This window comes from Pristiophorus japonicus, chromosome 5, assembly GCF_044704955.1.
Source record: "Pristiophorus japonicus isolate sPriJap1 chromosome 5, sPriJap1.hap1, whole genome shotgun sequence".
Classification (NCBI taxonomy): domain Eukaryota; kingdom Metazoa; phylum Chordata; class Chondrichthyes; family Pristiophoridae; genus Pristiophorus; species Pristiophorus japonicus.
The window spans coordinates 130,286,139-130,307,462 of NC_091981.1; the positions used below are offsets into that span (position 1 = coordinate 130,286,139).

General features: G+C 45.2%; 1 protein-coding gene across 1 annotated transcript in view; it reads left to right on the forward strand.

The window, feature by feature from the left end:
• The window catches only part of LOC139264108 (rap guanine nucleotide exchange factor 4-like), a 69,265-nt gene that overhangs the window by 41,632 nt on the left and 6,309 nt on the right, over window positions 1-21,324 (forward strand). The window contains exons 2-3 of the mRNA XM_070880199.1: window positions 2,978-3,034; window positions 6,948-7,054. Coding sequence (XP_070736300.1) covers window positions 2,978-3,034; window positions 6,948-7,054 — 164 coding nt within the window. The remainder of the gene's footprint in view (window positions 1-2,977; window positions 3,035-6,947; window positions 7,055-21,324) is intronic.

A 21,324-nucleotide genomic window follows, 5' to 3' on the forward strand; every position in this document is an offset into this window, starting at 1 on the left:
TTATTTGCTATGTTTTGAATGTTCAGGACACAGTAATCTATTCATCATAATAATTAATTATTTACTGCATTTATTTTGAATTATTTACACAATTCTCAGTTGAATAATTTCTGATACATTATTAATTATAATAAGAGAGTTAGGAAATGTAAGGTGTTCAAAAACTTTTTAGCTTCGTTGTGAGCGATGTTATCGTATCAACTGTTAATGTGCTCAAATCTAATTGCTATCTCTATAACAGCAGAAGAGTTAACCATTTAAAATGAACAGGTTCATGACTCAGTTAATATAGCAGAGAGACTTGATCCAAGCACTTGTACAATAACATTGCTCACAATATCTTCCAGGCTTATTTAACTTACTTTAGTTTGGAAAAAAGTTAAAATAACCAAAGTCTAATATTAGATAATGCAAACTGTGCCTAAGTATAATTTGGATTGTAAAAGAAATGCAATTAATAATCTGAATAGAACAAAAGTATCATTTGACAGCACTCCCATATAAACTGCTGGTTAGATGCAATTTTTGTGGAGCAGTTTATGTTAGCTCCTCGTACCTACTTCCACGGAAGGTGTGGAGTGCGCTGGCTGGCATATAGCGGCATGTTGCAGGATGGTTTAGAGACCAAGAGAGAGGGTGCACAGGTTCTCAGATGTGATCCGATTCACAGCTCCAGCAGCAAGTGAACATGAAATGGTGAGTATCCCTTCAAGTAGCGCTTGAAATCCACATCAACGCCTTGTTTACTCCCGAACAGCTGGTCACTGTTAGGAGAGGGAGTTAGGACAAGTGCTAACCACCAAAAAGCCATGCTCCCTCCTTAATGAGTGCTAGCCGGCATTTTAACAGGCAATCAGCCCCTTAGCCAACTTCTGGGTGGCCATTCCTAGCGCACATCAACTCCTTCATCAAGCTGGCATCTTGCGCTAAACCCGGGCTAAACTAGCATTTCAGTTCACGATCCCATCATGTCACCTTGAAGGATCTTTAACGCCTGAATGTGCTGCCGAACATTGTCCCCCACCCCTTACTCTTCCACTTCCAGGAGGGTCTGTATGCCCAGCATCAGTTACCCCTAGTTTTCCGAGGAGCAGTACGTCAGGATGCAACGTTTCTCCATCGAGGCTGCCACAGACCTGTGTAGTCTCTTACACCAAGACCCACAAGCCATACTCCCAGCTGGCCAGGCATTACCTACAGCAATGAAAGTAAATACGGCCCTTAAGTTTATTGCCTAGGGCTCTTTCCAGGCTGCAGCAAATGACATTAGTTATGTTAGTCAGTCTGCAGTCCATGCCTGAATCGAGCAGGTCTTTGACACCTTCTTTGTCAAGGCCAACAAATTTAGAACATTCCCCATGGATGCTAAAAGCCAGCAATAAAGGGCTGTAAGGTTTTTATCCTCTCAATACACCAGCAGGCTTCATGAACAGAAAAGATTCTCACTCCCATAACATGCAGCTGGTGAGTGAACCAACAGGGTATCATGCAGCTCTGTGCCTGCTTCCTTGACAGCTGTCATGCTATCTACATACTGCACCAGTCCATCCCCTGCCCATTCTTTGCTCCAACAAGTCAGAGGCTTGTATGGGGAGAAGGGCTATCCACTTTGGACCTGGCTCATGACACATATATGAAACCTATGCTCATTGGCAAAGTGGAGATACAACCTGAGACATGACACCATTAGAGCCATCGGGGAGCAGATGATTGGACTGCTCAAACAATGCTTTCGCTGCCTGAACTGGTCCAGTGCCCTTTGTAGATTGGGCCCTTAATGTCAGTACAGCATGTGTCACCAGCTCTTGTAGCTTTGATTGAAGCTCAAACGGGTACCTCTCCAGCAGAACTATTATCTGAGCTTACCCTCTGGCAACTCTTCTCCTGGGCTGTCCTTCCCATTAGCCCTGCTTCTGCTCATTTGTGCTTGGTGATTGACCAGGTGCAGAGCCTTCTACCTTATTATCCATCCCACCCGGGGTGCCGATTACTGTGCTGGTGCTTGGGAGGGATGGAGCAAGTGCTGGTGCTTATTTGGGAGGTTTGTTCCCCTCAGAGTCATGATCATCATGGTCTGAGTTGTGGAGTTAACCAAGAAAAAAGGGAGAGGAGCCCTGGGTCAGCATGGCTAGGCAGTAGCAGATGAGAGGTAGTGCAATGCAGCACCAGGTTGGCAAACTGCCTTCTATGTGTAATTGTTTAGGAAAAAGCAAAAATAAGAGAAATAGGCAGACAGCCTGGTGAGCATGTCTTCCAGCCTCACCATTACCAAGTTCCTAGACCTGCCTGCTCCAATGGTCTCTATTGATTCCTCCTCCATCCGGCCTTCATGGAGTTAGGCCTTCCACTGGTTCTGTTCCTCTCCTCGTTGCTGTGAGTCAGCTTCTGGTGCAAACTGAGTGGGAGTTTGTTAGTGTGTGATCTTATACAGGGTTATGCAGATGTGTGAGGCAGCTTCATATAGTATGCATGCTGAGAGGGAGAAGCAGCAAGTTGTAAGCAGAATGGATTGATAGTAATGTGCAATAGAGTGGCTGCTGTGTGAACATGAAAGCAGTCAGCAAGGGAGCTCCAGTTGAGCAGACTGCCTGTTACTGCTGGAAATGCAATGGCAGTTGACCAATTAAATTTAAATGAGGCCTGACCATCAAAATGGCTTGTGTCTCTGACTGATGGCATCACTTGTGCAGCCCGAATGCCTACCCATCACCCGACCAAAAAGTACCCAAAGTCAAAATCTACCTCATTAAAGCTGAGGGGAATACATTCCCCACTGCTTATAGTGAGCAGGCTTTCACACACTTTCCATATTTCAAACCAAGTTAAAGCATGGTCGTTCAGTTGAGCAAAGGAAGTACATAAGTATGTTGATGGGTTCTCTTATCATCCAAGGGATTTGTTTAGTTATTGCCAGAATAACAGTTGGAAGATTTTCTTCTTCTGATACACAATAATAATGGTTACATTCTTTCATTAGCAGATGGCCAACTTGGAAAAGAATGCTGAATATCATCCATCAAATTCCAAAAGAACGGTAAGAATCATATATGAGTTTACAGAGGAAGCCGCTTGGTCCACTGTTTCTGTACCAAGGAGCAGCAGGAGATGGCCATTGCACATGACAAATGTTTTATACCATTAGTGTAAAGAAAAACAATTCCACAATCAGCTTTAGCTGATAGTTATTTATCGATTATTCATTAAAATGGGGTACTCTAACTGTCTGTCTCATGCGCACTAATTCTCAATGAAGTATTGTGATTCTAAAAGTTATTTCAATACTAAATAGGCATCATGCAAATTCTGAAATGGAATAACTGGATACACCGTAACTCTGATCTCTGGCTGTTTGCTGGAATGTCCAGATGCAGCACTTGTAAAGAAGACTGGCTTGATTCAAGCCCCAAGTTGGTTCATGTATTATGGCCAAACTCATGGCCCTAGTTGGATGTAGTTAGTGGATCTATCCTTGGGGACACTTATCATGTGCATTACATGGGTTTGGCCTCATCCTTAGGCCATACTTTTAGAATTTATTTTTCCTTCAATTTGAATCAAAAATGTTGGTTTAAATCAACTGTAAGCAACTAAGTGTTTTTTTCAATTCAGAAATAAAAGAGGCTGGGGTAGAAATTGGTATGCATTGTGTCTGTTTTTAGGGTGCAAAACTGGTGTAAAGTATTCCAATTTAGCAATGGGGTGTTTTTTGAAAGAACTGTCCAATTTAGTATAACCCTGCAAATTACCTCTCTCCAAATAATGTCCAGTTCCCTTTTTAAAGTGTCTATGGAATCTGATTCAACTACCCTACAAATAGTGCATTCCAGATCATAACAACCCTTTGTGTGAAATAATTTTCCTAATTTACCTTCTAATTCTTTTTCCAATTATTTTATATCTATAAGCTCTGATTATCAACCCACTTGCCTGAGGAAACAATTTCTCCATACTTGCTCTATCAAAACCCCTCATAATTTTGAATACTTCTATTAGGTCTCCCCTTATCCTTCTCAGCACTAAGGAGAACAATCCTAGCTTCTCCAATCTCTCCACTTGGCTGAAGTCATCTGCAATGGCTTCTCTTCCTGCTCCCGCACCATTACCTCTGGTGTCCCCCAAGGATCTATCCTTGGACCCCTCCTTTTCGCATCTACATGCTGCCCCTTGGCAACATCATCCGAAAACAGTGTCAGTTTCCACATGTATGCTGATGACACCCAGCTCTACCTCGCCACCACCTCTCTCGATCCCTCCATGGTCTCTAAATTGTCAAACTGCTTGTCCGACAATCAGTTCTAGATGAGCAGAAATTTTTTCCAATTAAATATTGGCAAGACCGAAGCTATTGTTTTTGGTCTCCGCCACAAACTCCGTTCTCTAGACACTGACTCCATCCCTCTCCCTAACATCTGTCTGAGGCTGAACTAGACTGTTCACAACCTTGGCGTCATATTTGACCCTGAAATGAGTTTCCGAGCACATATCCGCAGCATAACCAAGATCGTTTATTTCCACCTCCGTAACATTGCCCGTCTCCGTCCTTGCCTCAGCTCATCTGCTGCTGAAACCCTCATCCATGCCTTTGTTACTTCTAGACTTGGCTATTCCAGCGCACTCCTGACTGGCCTCCCACATTCTACCCTACGTAAACTTGAGGTCATCCAAAACTCAGCTGCCTGTGTCCTAACATGCACCAAGTCCCATTCATCCGTCACCCCCTGTGCTCGCTGACCTACATTGGCTCCCAGTTAAATAATGCCTCGATTTCAAAATTCTCATCCTTGTTTTCAAATCCCTGCATGGCCTCGCTCCTTCCTATGTCTGTAATCTCCTTGAACCCCACAACCACCCGCATCCCCCCAAGATATCTGCACTCCTTTAATATTGCCCTCTTGAGTATCCCTGATTCTAATCACTCAATCATTGGTGGCCATGCCTTCTGTTGCCTAGGTCCTAAACTCTGGAATTCCCTACCTAAACCTCTCCAACTCTCTACTTCTTTCCTCCTTTAAGACACTCCTAAAAAACCTAGCTCTTCGACCAAGCTTTTGGTCATCTGCCCTAATTTCTCCTTATGTCCCGGTGTCAAATCTTTTGTCTTATGTGAAGCGCTCCTGTGAAGCGCCTTGAGATGTTTTACTACGTTAAAGGCACTGTACAAATACAAGTTGTTGTTGTCCCTCATTCCTGGTATCATCCTGATAAATCTCCTGTGTAACCTTTCCAAGGCCTTGACACCCTTCCTAAAATGTGGTGCCCAGAATTGTACACAATACTCCAGCTGAGGCCTAACCAGTGATTTATAAAGGTTAGCATAACTTCCTTGTTTCTGTATTCAAAGCCCCTATTTACAAAGCCAAGTATTCTATACACTTTGTTAACTGCCTTATCACCTTGCCCTGCCACCTTCAAGGATTTGTGAATATGCAGTCCCATGTCCCTCTATTCTTACACCCCCTCAAAATAGTACAATTTAGATTATGTTGTTTCTCCCAAAGTATATCACTTCACACATATCCGCATTAAATTGCATCTGCCATGAGTCTGCCCATTTCACCAGTTTGTTTATGTCCTTATGAGGTCTGCTACTATCCTGGTCACTATTTACTACATTGCCAAGTTTTGTATCATCCGTATACTTCAAAATTGTACTCCCTCTACTCAATTCCAGGTCATTTATATATAACAAGAAAAGCAATGGTTCTAATACAGATCCCTGGAACTCCACTGCATATTTCTCTCCCTTCAGAAAAATATTCATTCACCACGACTTTCTGCCTCCTATCCCATAGCCAATTATGTATCCAAGTTATCATTATTCCTTTAATCCCATGTGCTTCTATTTTCTGAATAAGTTATGTGGTACTTTATCAAATGCCTTTTGAAATGCCATATACACACCATCTACTGCACTACCTTCATCAATACGCTCTGTTATTTCATCAAAAAACGTGATCAGGTTTCAACGAACTCAGTAAGGTTATGTAAATGAACCTGTTGAGGTCCCCTTTTAGAAATTTGTCTCTGCTGAGCAGGGCAGGAATCACTCAGGAATCTGCAGTGCCCCCGGTGGCTGTCATCCAAAGATAGGTTGCGAAAAAATGTATTTTATTAAAAACCTCCCTGCGAAACCGGCAGAGCAGAGTGCTCCTCTGGCTCCAGAGACATCGCGATTGCCCCTCCCTCTGCATCCCGCTCCAAAACTCCCCCCGGAGACTTACCTGATGGCTGCTGCCAGCAGGGCAGGTGACCTGAAATTCAAGTCTTTGTTCAATGAGTTGCCTGTGGAATCGCGACCAGCGGCGGCGAGTAGGCTGATGAAGCCTGAGAATCAATTTCGATCGATCCTGGGGCCTCCTACTTCTGGCCGTACTAATCACACAGCGTCGAACCTGGACCCAAACATGGGTCCAGATTCATTTCTACCCGTCTGTAATTAGAAAACTTTGGATTAATGAAGGAAACAATTTTAGTAAGGGCGAATAAAAACTTTAAGTAACTAAGAAATTCTTGCACTGTCCTCACAAAGTGTAATGCTGAAAGAAGTTGACAGCCATCGATAGTTGTATCCTCGACAAATGCCCCCGCATGGAGTTTCATTCACCCATCTGCATGTGATACAAGAGACAGAAGGTGGCAACTATTTTAATGTTACCCTTCTGAAGGAGAGAAGGTAAAGCTCTTCATGTACCAAACAGGAAAAGTGGTTGCATGCATCACACCAGAACTGCAGTATGCTGATGGTAACATTTATGGGTCTTGTTTGGTTTAATCCTAATTTTTGAATTCATCTTTTGAGTGGCGGCTGGTGCAATTATTAAATATAATTTGGGCTCATCCCAAAAATCAAATGACTTTCTGAAACATGTTAAATATCTTGCGTTGTTGTTACAGATGCAAGATAAATTCTGGAGCCAAAGCAAATTCTTTGTTTTTCTCTGTGATAGATATATTCTGAGACCATTGGCTGTGCAGGGCGAGCACTGAGAAACAATTTTGTAGTACAGGCGCCTCACCTAGTAAAAGATCGTATGACCAATACAGGAAAGTACAAGTAAGTAAAAATAAATCGGCCTGTGGAGGTGGTTGTGAAGATCAAAGTTAAATATTTGGCAATATTTTATCAGAGTATATTACAATAAATAAAGTTCTTACATGTTTGTCGTATCTACAATAGTAGAAAGAATAAGCACAACTAGTTGGGGTAAAAATAAAAACTCTGATTAAATATAGTTGTCATTCCTTTAGCTTGGAGCCAGCAAATTGAGTGAAAACAATAAAGAGTTATAGGTAACTGTGAGAGATTCTATAATGAAACCTATAGAGCACCTTTGGAACCTCAAATCAAGCCCAGAGGAATGGGTTGAGAGACAGTCTTAATGGGGCTGGAGTTCTAAGTGATACGAGTTTGCTCAGCAATTCAATCTTAGCCCAATTCCTAGTGAACCCAAAGCACAAAACTGTTCAACATGCAACACTAATTGGCACCAAAGGGTCTCGGGTAGACTTTCCGCTAGTTTGCGTTAATTTTATCAGTGCAAAATAGATTAAATTGGCCAAACCAGCGCAAATGCTCAGGTAATTTTAAACGCTTCGGTTTTGTCAAGCATAAATTGAGTTTCTGCCATCTTTAACGCTGGTTTAAGATCTTTTCGCCCGAAGCCTGTCCCAACCACAAAACTGGCCAAGGCCCCAGATTGAAATAATGAGGTTGGCGGGTTTCCTCCGACTGCACCCATTTTCAGCTGTTCGAGGAGGCTCTCCAAATTGAGCTAGTTTTTAGGCGCACAGGCACTAGTAGGCACATTTTTAAAGTTTTTACATATTAAAAAAAATTGAATTGATGAAGAAACTGACCAGTGTTCACCAATGAAACTTGTAAATGGGTCAGTATAGTTTTTTAAGTCATGTTCAGTGATTTAAAATCAGGTTACTCACAGCTGGAGGATTAGGCACTCTGAATAAAAATGCTTATTTTTGGAGATAAACTCATTTTTAGCTGCATTCATATAGCTGGACCAGGTTAACACTCTTAAATACATCAATGAATATTTTTTACTGCAAACAAAAACAATAACTGATGATGTTCCATTACACTGACCGGTTGTGCTGGTTCATGGAAGATTTTATATTTGTGATTATACTAATGAGTTATGTCGAAACTTGAACCGATTCCCCCTGAAGTGAAAATTATGTTTTGCCTGGCGAGGCTCCTGGTGCAGGGCCTCCTGGACAGGAGTGCAGATCAGAGATTTAGGTGCAGAGGTCAGCATGATCAATTCGCGGTGCTCCTAATTTTCAGGTCATTAAAATTAATCACGAGCAAATTGGGAGCGTCAAGGATTAAATGGCTGTCCCTTGTGTCCAATGATCTGATCCACACTCCTGTCAAGGAAGGTGCTGCACTGGGAGCCTTCCCTCACAAAATGTATCTTTGAATGTCATTCTGCAAGAACGGTGCTCTTTTAAAGTAGTAATCAGTCTACTTTATTTGAGCAGAGTACAGGGAGTTTACCCTTCTAACTTCAACTGTAACTGACCTAGGAATGCTCGATCTGACTCAGGATGCAGAGTGGAAAATGCTAAATTTGTTGACTAGGATATCAAGTGGAAGAGTCATCCAAAAAGCAAATGCGCAGAAAGTGTTGTAGTGTTTATAGAATTAATATTAAACTTGAGAGCAATATTTGGCACTTAAAGTTGCTTTTGTAACAAGTTTTTCAGTTATATAATACAAAATGTAGCTGCCATTTGTTTGATTTTATGCATGAGAAGTATTCCTGTATCATCATCATCATCATAGGCAGTCCCTTGATATGAGGATAACTTGCTTCCATGCCAAAAAAGGATGAGTTCACAGGTGTTTCAATGAAGGACCTAATATTCCAGGTCCTGGACTATATCCTGAAGGATCTAAGATGCCTGTGTGTGAATTTTTTTAACGTGTAGTGGCCATTGTACACCAGTTACCACACGGGCTTGACAGAGCTAGGTCTTGGTCTAGTAGCAAGGGTTATCCAAGACAACTGGAGACCAGCTCTGCTGCACAGACCTAGTGCGCACAAATATCGCAGTGTGGGCTGGCCTGTGCTGCCCCTGGGCCCCTGGCCCTGAACTCACGCCTCTCCTGGGAGAGGCAGCACGGAGCGGCTGGAGCATGAGGTGGCCGGAGCGAAGGAGCTGAGGACGCTCCTGTATAATATATGAATTACCCTCATTTATTTTGGGCAACTTAGAGCCACTAACCAGCCAGAGAAAGTTACTTTCAGCCTTTGCAGAGTTGCTGCATTGTCATAAAAAACAAACTGGTTCACTAATGCCCTTCAGGAAAGGAACCTGCTACCACTATCTAAGTCTGGCCTGCATGTGACTCTACACTACACTATATAGTGCTGCTGATGTTAATAACCCTTCAACTAGGCTGGAGTTTAATATTTTGATATTTCAAATAACAGTGTCGATATTTGATGTCTCCAAGATAAGAGGAGACTAATTGATGTCCTGTTTCTTACTGCTCCATTTTTGATCGGGGTGGAGGAGCAGTGAGAGATCGAGACCCAGGAACGTCGTGATCGGGGCCCAGGAGAGGCGAGGGTTCAGAGCCTAGAAGAGGTGAGGGCCCAGGGGCAGCACGGGCCAGCCCACACTGCGATCTATGGATAGTAGGAGCATTAGATCCGTGCAGCAGAGCTTAGTCTCCAGTTGTCTTGGTTAACCCTTGCCACTGGACCAAGACCTAGCTCTGTCAAGCTTGTGTGGTGGCTGGTGTGCAACGGCCTCCCCACGTTAAAAGAATCCATGCATAGGCATCTTCCAGCCTTCAGTATGTTCGGGACCTAGATGTCAGGTCCCTCATTAAAACACCTGTAAACTCATTCCTTTTTGGTATGGAAGCGGGGCATCCTCAATAGGAGGGACTGCCTAATACTACTACATTATGTGGTGACCGTTAATGCTTTGAAAGCAACTAAGGGTGGGTGGTAAACATTGCATTACCCACATCCCAAGAGCAAAAATAATATAGCAAAAGAATAACTTTCCATTTTATGGTCCATTTACTTTAGAAAAAATTTACAATAGAAGCTCTTTGTTTTGTGACAAGGCAATAGTTGCATCATAGCTCAACCTGACTAACATTTCACGATAGTGGAGATAGTGGAATCGCTCAGCTAACTTCAGTTGCAGATGGGAGTGACTGTTCATGCCAGGCAGAATGATGGTCATTACAAATTTTATGTCTGCATTAGATATTCTCCAGGTTCAGTGTGTCCACTAAGTGGACCCCACGTCACCTATGATCAGGAGTTCACCTTTACTGCCAAGTATCTCGTCATATGATGACGACCTGGAGATTGTAGAATTTGTTGTGTGAACTCGATACTGTAATCTTGCATGTGTATGTCCTGAAGGTGATGTCAATTGTAAACCAACAAATTGTTTTATTTTTAAAACAAAAATGTTCTGATAAGTGGAACTCTGAAACTAGTCGGCTGCAGCTTAGAAAGGGAGTTCTCTCCCATTGACTTGCATTCTAGAATTCTCTGGCCAAAGAGTTGACCTCTGATGCTCCCTCGGCTGCTGTGCCCAACAATTGGCCGATTTAGCTGCCTTTCAAGCCTGGTATTTCAAATCAGAAACCTCATTGCACCTGAATGGCTTGTTCAGCTAAGACCCTACTCTGTGTGGCAAGGCCATTCTAATATTGCACCCAATAACACGAAATGGCCCTTATCATATCGGCCATCTGTTATAGGCCCCGCTTGAGAATCGGTTCTGTTGGAGTGAAGCGAACTGAATATCGTCCGGGAGTATAGTGGACGGTTGATACAATAACACCCATTTTGTGCTACCGCCCAAGACTAGTTTCTACCACAATTAATCACATTGTCGCAAACTGACATGGTGTGTGAGAAATACAATTTCTCCTGCCGCCTGATCTGGATTAGATCCACATTCACAGAAGCAAGGTGTGTTCTGTGGATTTAGTCTCTGGTGAGCTGAATTACCTTGGCTCAATAATCAAAATATCCTAAAACATGACAGCGATCAACTTTATTTTTGCTGCAGAATACTGATTGGAGGCTGCAATTCATTTCCTAAAGCAGCACGGGAGAGGTTTTGCTGCTTGTTGCCTCTGAATGAATGGAATAGATTTTCAACTTCACTGCTTGGGTAGCAATCTGGCGGAACTGATCACCTGCCCTTTACAGAACCAGTCTGGTTTTCATTCCATATATTTCAATGGAATGAAAATCAGATGAGTTCTGTGAAAGGCTTGTGATCAACTCCACCAGATTACTGCCCAGGCAGTGAAGGTGAAAATCTACCCTCAACTGTTTTCACTTCAGCAAATAAATTATGGCCTCGAATCACCAAACAAAAATGATGCTAATCTGCGTTCTGTCTGTTGAACATCATTATTGAAGATACAAGCAATTAATATCAATTTAACATATCAACTCTCATAAAATATCAGCCTGGAGAGATTTTTGTTCAATGAGTAACCTGCATGAGACCTAACATTGCAAGTATTTTACATTGAAGGCATTCCCCAGCATAGGTACCTCTCATTCAATTATAATCAAAAAGTGAATAAGGTATTTAAATATATTGTAATAAATAACAACAAAACCTATAAATTATGTTTTCATTAATAGAGAGACAGCATCAGTCATTTTTACTTACCGATAGAAAAATTGTTAGAAATTGTTGTCATGTTGCAGCCTAGATAAGGAAATGAAACAGGCCTTACTGATATTTCACACCAGTTATTGTTGTGTGATCTATATTTGCCTATAAAAGTATGGAATGAGAAAAAGCCAACTAGCCCATCAAACTCGCTCCCTCTTCAGATCACGTCTATAAAAGTTTACAGCACAGATGACCATTTGGTTCATTGTACCTGTGCTGGCTCTTTGCTAGATCAATCCTCATGTGTGCACTAGATCCGTGCAGCAGAGCAGGTTTCCAGTCGTCCTGGTTCAACCCTTGCCACTGCATAAAGGCCTAGCTCTGTCAAGCCCCTGTGGTGGCCAATATGCAATAGTCACCACACGTTAAAAAAATCCACGCACAGGCATCTTCCACCCCCTCAATTGGAGTTCAGGACTGGAACATCGGGTCCTTTTGTGGAAGCAAGTCATCCTCGCTCGAGGGACTGCCGATGATGATGAGATCAATACTAACTAATCTTTCTCTCCACACAGCCTTGTATCTTCCTCTAATTCAAATATTTATCCTATTTTCTCCTAAACGATGCAATGATCACTGCCTCAACTGCTTTTGGTGGCAAAACATTTCATGCTCCAACAATGCCCTGCATAAAGAAATTTATACTAACCTCACAATTTTAAATTGGATGACTCCGTGTTACTGATTTTCCATCTTTCCATATTCACCCAATCAAGGCTGCTATTAAATCTCTGCTAAGAACCACTGCTAAATTGGTTGGTGCTTTTTTATAGGCCACCTGAAATAAATGCAGACTTTATTTCAATATTGAAATGAGGCTCCTGTGCTCATTTCAGACCTAGACTCCTAAATTTGCTCACCCTAATCAGAACTTGTGATGTGCTTGCTTAAAGGGACCGCTGATCACTGTTGAAAAAAGGTCCCAAAACATTTGTTTTTAGTATTTTGTGAAGTTGGAAGGAGCTGGAGTGCTCCTCCTTGCTCCACAAAGTAAATGTAGGCTGCTACTGGCCCATCCACACCTTCTCTGTCCTTGTTACTCCCTCTCAATTGTCTCTGCCCCCTTTCCAGACATACCTCTGGGTCTCAACATGAGCCAAAATTTGTATGGTCTCGCCAGACGAGCTGTGTTGTGCCCACAGCTCACCTGATTTATTCTGATGAGGCCCGAGGACAAATTGACTTCACTTTTTGGGTCTTTCCATTCTGGTGCACTGCCAGAATCATGCCCGGTTTGGGGCGATTGGAATTTAGGCCTCATTATCTCAAACCACAGACTAGTTTCCAAAAAAGAATTCTATTTAGCCTGTAGTGGCAATCAAATCTCTATTAATAACCCAATTTGCAACCCTTGAACCTTGCAATATAGCAAGGAACAATTTACATTCGCACTTGAGGCTAGAAATTCGGCAGGTTTGTGCCTGTTTAGCGCTGTGGCGAAGCTGAAAAAGTAATTTTTATGGGCGCTAAACGAGTCGCACAAAATTTAGTGCCTGATCGGAAAATTCGGCGGCGATTTTGCATCAGCGCTAAAAATTACCGGCAGACTATTTTTTTTGCTGTTTTTGTGACGTCAATCGGCATGCAACACTGCCAATATCACCATTTTTATCACCGGCCTAAAAACACACCTGAAAAAAAATCAAGTCTTATGGCGCCATCTTGAAAAATGGAGCAATAGTTCATTGCATAAAAGGATTTGGAGGGAAGGCTGTGTTTTACACACTGAGTTTTTGTTAGTTCATAGTTCCCTTTTAAGGATATTTAAGGGCATTTAAAAAAATGGGAGCTATAATATCTCTGCCATTATTCCGGTACCTGCTTTTTCTATGCAGCATCGAGCTGGAAGAAGGCTTATTCAAGAGCATTTTGAGGTGTTGGTGGGGATGTTGCATTTTATCAAGGAGGCTTTGAGGGTTTCGTTGAAACATTTCCTCTGCCCACCTTGGGCTCACTTGCCATTGAGGAGTTCCGAGTAGAGCGCTTGCTTTGGGAGTCTTGTGTCAGGCATGCGAACAGTGTGGCCCGCCAGCGGAGCTGGTCGAGTGTGGTCAGTGCTTCGATGCTAGGGATGTTGGTCTGGTCAAGGACGCTAATGTTGGTGCGTCTGTTCTCACAGGGGATTTGCAGGATCTTGCGGACACGTGGTTGGTGGTATTTCTCCAGCAATTTGAGGTGTCTGCTGTATATGGTCCACGTCTCTGAGCCATACAGGAGGGCGGGTATCACTACAGCCCTATAGACCATGAGCTTGGTAGCAGATTTGAGGGCCTGATCTTCGAACAACCTTTTCCTCAGGTGGCCAAAGGCTGCACTGGCACATTGGAGGCGGTGTTGAATCTCGTCGTCGATGTATGCCCTTGTTGAAAATAGGCTCCCGAGGTATAGAAAGTGGTCCACGTTGTCCAGGGCCGCGCCGTGGATCTTGATGACTGGGAGTAGTGCTGTATGACGGGGGCAGGCTGGTGGAGCACCTTTGTCTTACGGATGCTTAATGTAAGGCCCATGCTTTCGTACGCCTCAGTGAAGATGTTATCTATGATTTGGAGTTCAATCTCTGAATGCGCGCAGACGCATGCGTCGTCCCCGTACTGTAGCTCGATGACAGAGGTTGGGCTGGTATTGGATCTGGCCTACAGCCTACCATCATCATCATCATAGGCAGCCCCTCGGAATCGAGGAAGACTTGCTTCCACTCTTAGAAGAAGTCCTTAGGTGGCTGAACAGTCCAATACGAGAGCCATAGTCCCTGCCACAGGTGGGACAGACAATCGTTGAGGGTAAGGGAGGGTGGCACTTTGGGAGTCTCGTGTCTGGCATGCGGACAATATGGCTTGCCCACCGGAGCTGATCAAGTGTGGTCAGTGCTTCAATGCTGGAGATGTTGGCCTGGTCGAGGACGCTAATGTTGGTGCGTCTGTCCACCCAGGGGATTTGTAGGATCTTGCGAAGGCATCGTTTATGGTATTTCTCCAGCTACTTGAGGTGTCTACTGTACATGGTCCATGTCTCTGAGCCATACAGGAGGGCAGGTATTACTACAGCCCTGTAGACCATGAGCTTGGTGGTAGATTTGAAGGCCTGGTCTACGAACACTCTTAGAAATATAGAAACATAGAAAATAGGTGCAGGAGTAGGCCATTCGGCCCTTCGAACCTGCACCACCATTCAATAAGATCATGGCTGATCATTCACCTCAGTACCCCTTTCCTGCTTTCTCTCCATACCCCTTAATCCCTTTATCTGTAAGGGCCATACCTAACTCCCTCTTGAATATATCTAATGAACTGGCATCAACAACTCTCTGCAGTAGAGAATTCCACAGGTTCACAACTCTGAGTGAAAAAGTTTCTCCTCATCTCGGTCCAAAATGGCTTACCCCTTATCCTTAGACTGTGAGCCCTGGTTCTGAACTTCCCCAACATTGGGATCATTCTTCCTGCATCTAACCTGTCCAGTCCCATCAGAATTTTATATGTTTCTATGAGATCCCCTCTCATTCTTCCAAACTCCAGTGAATACAGGCCCAGTCGATCCAGTCTCTCCTCATTTGTCAGTCCTGCCATCCCAGGAATCAGTCTGGTGAACCTTTGCTGCACTCCCTCAATAGCAAGAATGTCCTTCCTCAGAATAGGAGACCAAAACTGAACACAATATTCCAGGTGAGGCCTCACCAAGGTCCTGTACAACTGCAATAAGACCTCCCTGCTCCTGTACTCAAATCCCCTAGCAATGAAGGCCAGCATGCCTTTTGCCTTCTTACCGCCTGCTGTACCTGCATGCCAACTTTCAATGACTAATGTACCATGACACCCAAGTCTCATTGCACCTCCCCTTTTCCTAATCTGCCGCCATTCAGATAATATTTCCTCAGGCGGCCGAAGGCTGCGCTGGCGCACTGGAGGCGGTGCTGACTCTCCTCATCAATATCTGCTTTTGTTGATAAGAGGCTCCCGAGGTATGGGAAATGGTCCACGTTGTCCAGGGCCGCGCCGTGGACCTTGATGACTGGGGGCTGTGCTGTGCGGCGAGGACAGGCTGGTGGAGGACCTTTGTCTTACGGATGTTAAGCATAAGGCCCATGCTTTCGTATGCCTCAGTGAATACATTGACTATATCCTGGAGTTTAGCCTCTGAATGTGCGCAGACGCAGGCATCATCCGCGTACTGTAGCTCGACAACAGAGGTCGGGGTGGTCTTGGACCTGGCCTGTAGGCGGCGAAGGTAAAACAGCTTCCCACTGGTTCTGTAGTTTAGTTCCACTCCAGTGGGGAGCTTGTTGACTATGAGGTGGAGCATGGCAGCGAGGAAGATTGAGAAGAGGGTTGGAGCAATGACGCAGCCCTGTTTGACCCCGGTCCGGAAGTGGATTGGGTCTGTAATCAATCCATTGGTAAGGATCACGGCCTGCATGTCATCGTGGAGCAGGCGAAGGATGTTGACGAACTTCTGGGGGCATCCAGAAACGGAGGAGGACGCTCCATAGACCCACGTGGTTGACAATGTCAAAGGCCTTTGTAAGGTCGAAGAAGACCATTTATAAGGGCTGGAGCTGCTCCCTGCATTTTTCCTGCATATCTCGCGCTGCAAAGATCATGTCCGTTGTGCCCTGTAATTCGCACTGTGACTCCTGGAGGAGCTCCTCGGCCACAGAGAGAAGACGGTTGAGGAGGACTCTAACGACAACTTTCCCAGTGGCTGATAGCAGGGAGATTCCTCTATAGTTGCTGCAGTCGGACTTGTCCCCTTTTTTAAAGATGGTCACGATCACTACATCTCTGAGATCTCCCGGCATGCTCTCTTCCCTCCAGATGAGAGAGATGAGGCCATGTATCTGCGCCAACAACACCTCTCCGCCATACTTTAGTGCCTCAGCAGGGGATTCCATCCGCTCCCATAGCCGTGTTGCTCTTGAGCTGTCTTATGGCTTTTCCTATCTTGTGCAACTTTGGGGTTTCACTGAGGTGGTGGCGGGTCGCATGCTGCAGGATTGAGTCGAGAACACTCGAGACAAAGGCAGAGTCTCGATTGAGGAGATCTTTGAAGTGCTCCTTCCAGCGGGCCCTGACTGCCTCGGTGTCCTTGATGAGTGTTTCCCCGTTCTTGGCTAACAGTGGGGTGGGGACTTGGGAGTTTGGACCGTAGGTGGCCTTGAAGAATCCTCGCACATCATGGCTGTCAGCCAGTTGTTGTATCTCCTGTGCTTTCTCCATCCACCACTTGTTCTTTAGCTTCTGGGTTTTTTGTTGGACCTCAGCCTTGAGCCGCCTGTAATGTTGCTTTGCTGCTCCCGAGTTGGGTTGTTACTTAAGGCTCAGAAATGCTCTGCGCTTGCAATCTATTAGTTCTTGCATCTCCTGATCATTTTCATCAAACCAGTCCTGGTGTTTCCTGGTTGAGTGACTGAGTGTCTCTTCGCAGGCACTGGTTATGGAGGCCTGGAGGACAGACCAAGCGCTGTGGGTATTCAGCATCTCAGAGTCATTAAGGCACGCCAGGTAGCTGTGAGGCGCTGGCTGTATAGGGCTCTCTTAGCTGGGTCTTTAAGTGCCCCGGCATTGACTTTTTTGCAGCACTTCGCTTTGGGGCTATGTTGATGTCGATGATGCATCGGATTAGGCGGTGGTCCATCCAACAGTCGTCAGCTCCTGTCATGGCACGGGCGATGCGTACATCCTTGCGATCCCTGGCTCGGACGATTACATAGTCGAGCAGGTGCCAGTGTTTGGAGCGAGGGTGTTGCCACGATGCTTTGTATTTGTCCCTCTGGCGGAACAAGGTATTGGTGATGAGAAGTTCATGTCCTAGACATATTGTCAGGAGTAGGGTACTGCTGGAGTTGGCTTTCTCTATCCCCTCTCTGACAATCACGCCTCCCCAGAGGGCTGTGTCTTTGCCAACCCTGGCGTTGAAGTCACCTACGAGGATCAGTTTGTTGCCCGTGGGGACGCAGGTCAGGGATTTTTCGAAGTTGGAGTATAAACCCTCTTTGATCCCATTTGTTGTATCGAGTGTTGGGGCGTACGCACTGATGACTGTGGCGCATTGGTTCCGGATATGGTGAGTCGAAGAATCATGCGACGTTCATTAACCCAGCAGTGGGAGTCTTTGAGGCGGTCAACCAGCTCATTTTTGATGGCGAAGCCGACTCTGTGAAGGTGGCGTTCTTCCTCTGGTTTGCCTTTCCAGAAAAAGATGTAACCTCCACCTTGTTCCTTGAGCTGGCCTTCCCCTGCCCACCGGGTCTCGCTTAGGGCGACAATGTCGATATCAAAGCTTCTAAGTTCCGGGGCAACTATGGCGGTGCAGCGTTCCGGCCTGTCGTTGTTGGAGTTGTCCATGAGGGTCCTGACATTCCAGGTCCTGAAATTCATGTTAACAGAGTGGAAGATGCCTGTGCATGAGTTCTTTTAACGTGGAGTGGCCATTGCACACCGGCCACCACACGGGCTTAGCTGAGCAAGGACTTGGTCCAGTAGCAAGGGGGTCCAAGACAACTGGAGACCAGGCACTGCTGTATGAGCCTAATTGCCTACGGCGAGATGTTGGCCACAATCTTGGCGCCAAGTAACGCCCCTAATGGTAGGTGGTCCGAGGCTTGGCTGGGGACAACCATTAGGAAGGTCAGTTGTCCACTGGAGTTCCGAGTGGGAGGTCAGCAAGGAGTGGGAGGGTGGAAGAGTCATAGCCATGATGCTCACCAGTAGAAGAGGCCAGGTTGGCAGTGGGGAAGGAGAGGTCCAGCCGTTGATGAGGAGAGGCCCGATCGGCGCTGGAGGGATGAAAGCCCGCTGCTGGAGAGATGTAGGCCCACCACAAGAGAGGAGGGTGATGTCCTGGTCGCCTGGTTGGAGGCTAACCTGCTTGCTGGGCATTGCTGTGAGTAACCCAGTTTCAAATGACTGGAAATGATGCTAATAAAACACACCATATTATTTTCTAGTTAGATTGGGATACAGTATTCAATTCCTTAGTAAACATTTTTAAAAGAAAATAATTTTTAAAAGCTCCTCCATGTTGTTTAAAAGTTTCTCCCGAAGTTTTAAAAGTTTCAGTGGCAACAGCTGTGCCTCTCCTCCACAACGGTGTTTGGGCCTCCTCCTCTTCCACGATGGCGGCTAGCCTTTCCCCCTCCTTCAGAGATGACTGGGCCTCTACTTCCGTACAGTACTCCAGGTGCGGTCGAACGAGGGCTTTGTACAGCTGCAGAGGGCTGGCAGCACCCATGGAACAATACCAAAGGAAATAACTTAAACTTTATGTAAAGTCCTTACTCTACAGCATGAAACCACACGAGGCACATTCCAGGGACAAGGCCACTCTGTGACCTTAACTCTTTATTACAGGACTTCAGAAGTGATGACCCTGCATGGGACCTCCCTTTATATACCTGTGTGATCAGGTAAGGAGTGTCTCCCACAAGTTCACCCCCTGTGATCAAGGTGTGCATCTAAGTTGTGTGTATACAGTAATACAGTGGTGTTACATTGTAGTTACAAACATGACACTTTAATTTTAAGCTTTTAAACAACTTAGGAAACTTTTAAACAACTTGGTAAAATTTTTAAAATCTCTGGAGAAACTTTTAAACAACTTGGGAAAACTTTTAACAGCCTACCAGCAGCATCAGAACTGTACTGCCCTTCGAGGTGAAGGTGACTGTGGCACTTGCCTTCTATGCTTCCGACTCCTTTCAGGCATCAGCGGGGGACATATGCTCCATCTTGCAGCACGCTACACATCGCTGCATTCGCCAGGTGACTACTGCACTGTACGCACGTAGGATGGACTTTATAAACTTCCCAATGAGTAAGGAGGCACAGAATGAGAGGGCTATAGGTTTTGCACGAATTGCTGGCTTCCCCAAGGTTCAGGCTGCCATTGATTGTACGCACATTGTCATGCGAGCACCTTTGGAGAATCCAGAGGTTTACCGAAACCGAAAGGGATTCCACTCCCTGAATGTATATAATTGTCTGTGACCGTACTCAGTGCATCAAGGCAATAAATGCACAATTTTCAGGAAACATCCATGATGCTTTCATCTTGCGAGAGAGCAGTGTTATGAATGTAAACTCTACTAGTGTGTAAGACTTGTCACCAGAGGGTGCACCCGTTGGAGACCCAAAGGTCCGGGCAAGCAGGTATAAAAGGCAGTCTACCATGCTGCATCCTCACTCTGAAATTACTTTAAAGAGACCAAGGTCACAACAGTTTGAGCTTATTCTGAACGTCGTGTGGCGTTATTCTGAACATAACAATTGACGACGAGTAACAGATCATGAACTTTCACGAGGTTATGGCTGCCGTTGGTATTCTTGAGAGATTTGTTGAGGGTGATGATTGGACGTCTTGACCAATACTTCATGGCCAACAAGCTGGATACAGAAGAGACCGCGGTCAAACGCAAGGTGATTCTCCTCACCGTTTATGGGTCCACGATATATGGCCTCATCAAAAATCTGCTAGCACCGACGAAACCAATGGAGTAGACATATGCAGAGTTGTGCACACTGGTTCGGGAACACCTCAAGCCGAAGGAGAGCATCTTAATGACCAGGTATCGCTTTTACACGCACCATCTCTCCGAGGGCCAGAACGTGGCTAGCTATGTTGCTGACCTAAGACGTCTTGCGGGACTGTGCGTATTTGCTGGATTTTTGGGGAAAATGTTGTGTGACTTTTTCGTGCTTGAAATCGGCCACAAGGTCATTCTTCGCAAACTGCTGTCTGCTGAATCCCTAGATCTGAGCAAGGCCATCACGATAACCCAGGCTTTCATGTCCACGAATGATAACACTAAACAGATATCTTTGCAGCATCGAAGCTCACCGGCAAGTACTGTGCATAAAATAACACTTTCAGCAGGCAGAACTGTACATGTGCTGCGGGGGTAATCATCGGGCCCATCACTGTCGATTCAAGCACTACATGTGCAAGGGCTGTGGAACAATGGGACACCTCCAGCGAATGTGCAAACATTCTGCGACTCACCACGTGACAGTCGGCAGAAGATGACCGATCCGGTGCGGATCACGCTGAACGAATAAGAGAGGCAACTCAACCCGAGGCTGAAGAGGAAATGTATGGGGTACACACCTTCACCACCAAAAGCCCTCCGATATTGTTGAAAGTCAAATTAAAAGGCATTCCAGTTTCCATGGAATTGGACACGGGGGCGAGTCAATCAATTATGAGCCAGAAGGCTTTTGAGAAACTGTGGGCCAACAAGGCACAAAGGCCAAAACTAAGCCTGATTCACACCAAGCTGTGCACTTACACCAAAGAGCTCATACCAGTCATTGGCAGTGCAGCAGTGAAGGTATCGTACGATGGAACTGTGCATGATTTATCACTATGGATTGTACCAGGCGATGGCCCAAAGCTGTTCCGCAGAAGCTGGCTGGGAAAGATCCGATGGAACTGGGGCGACATCAAAGCACTGTTTTTGGTGGATGATGCCTCGTGCGCCCAAGTGCTAAACAAATTCCCGTCATTATTTGAGCCAGGCATCGGCAACTTCACAGGTGCCAAAGTGCAAATCCATCTAGTCCCTGATGCATGGCCTGTTCATCACAAGGCCCGAGCGGTTCCATATATGATGCGAGAGAAAGTCGAGATCGTGCTGGACAG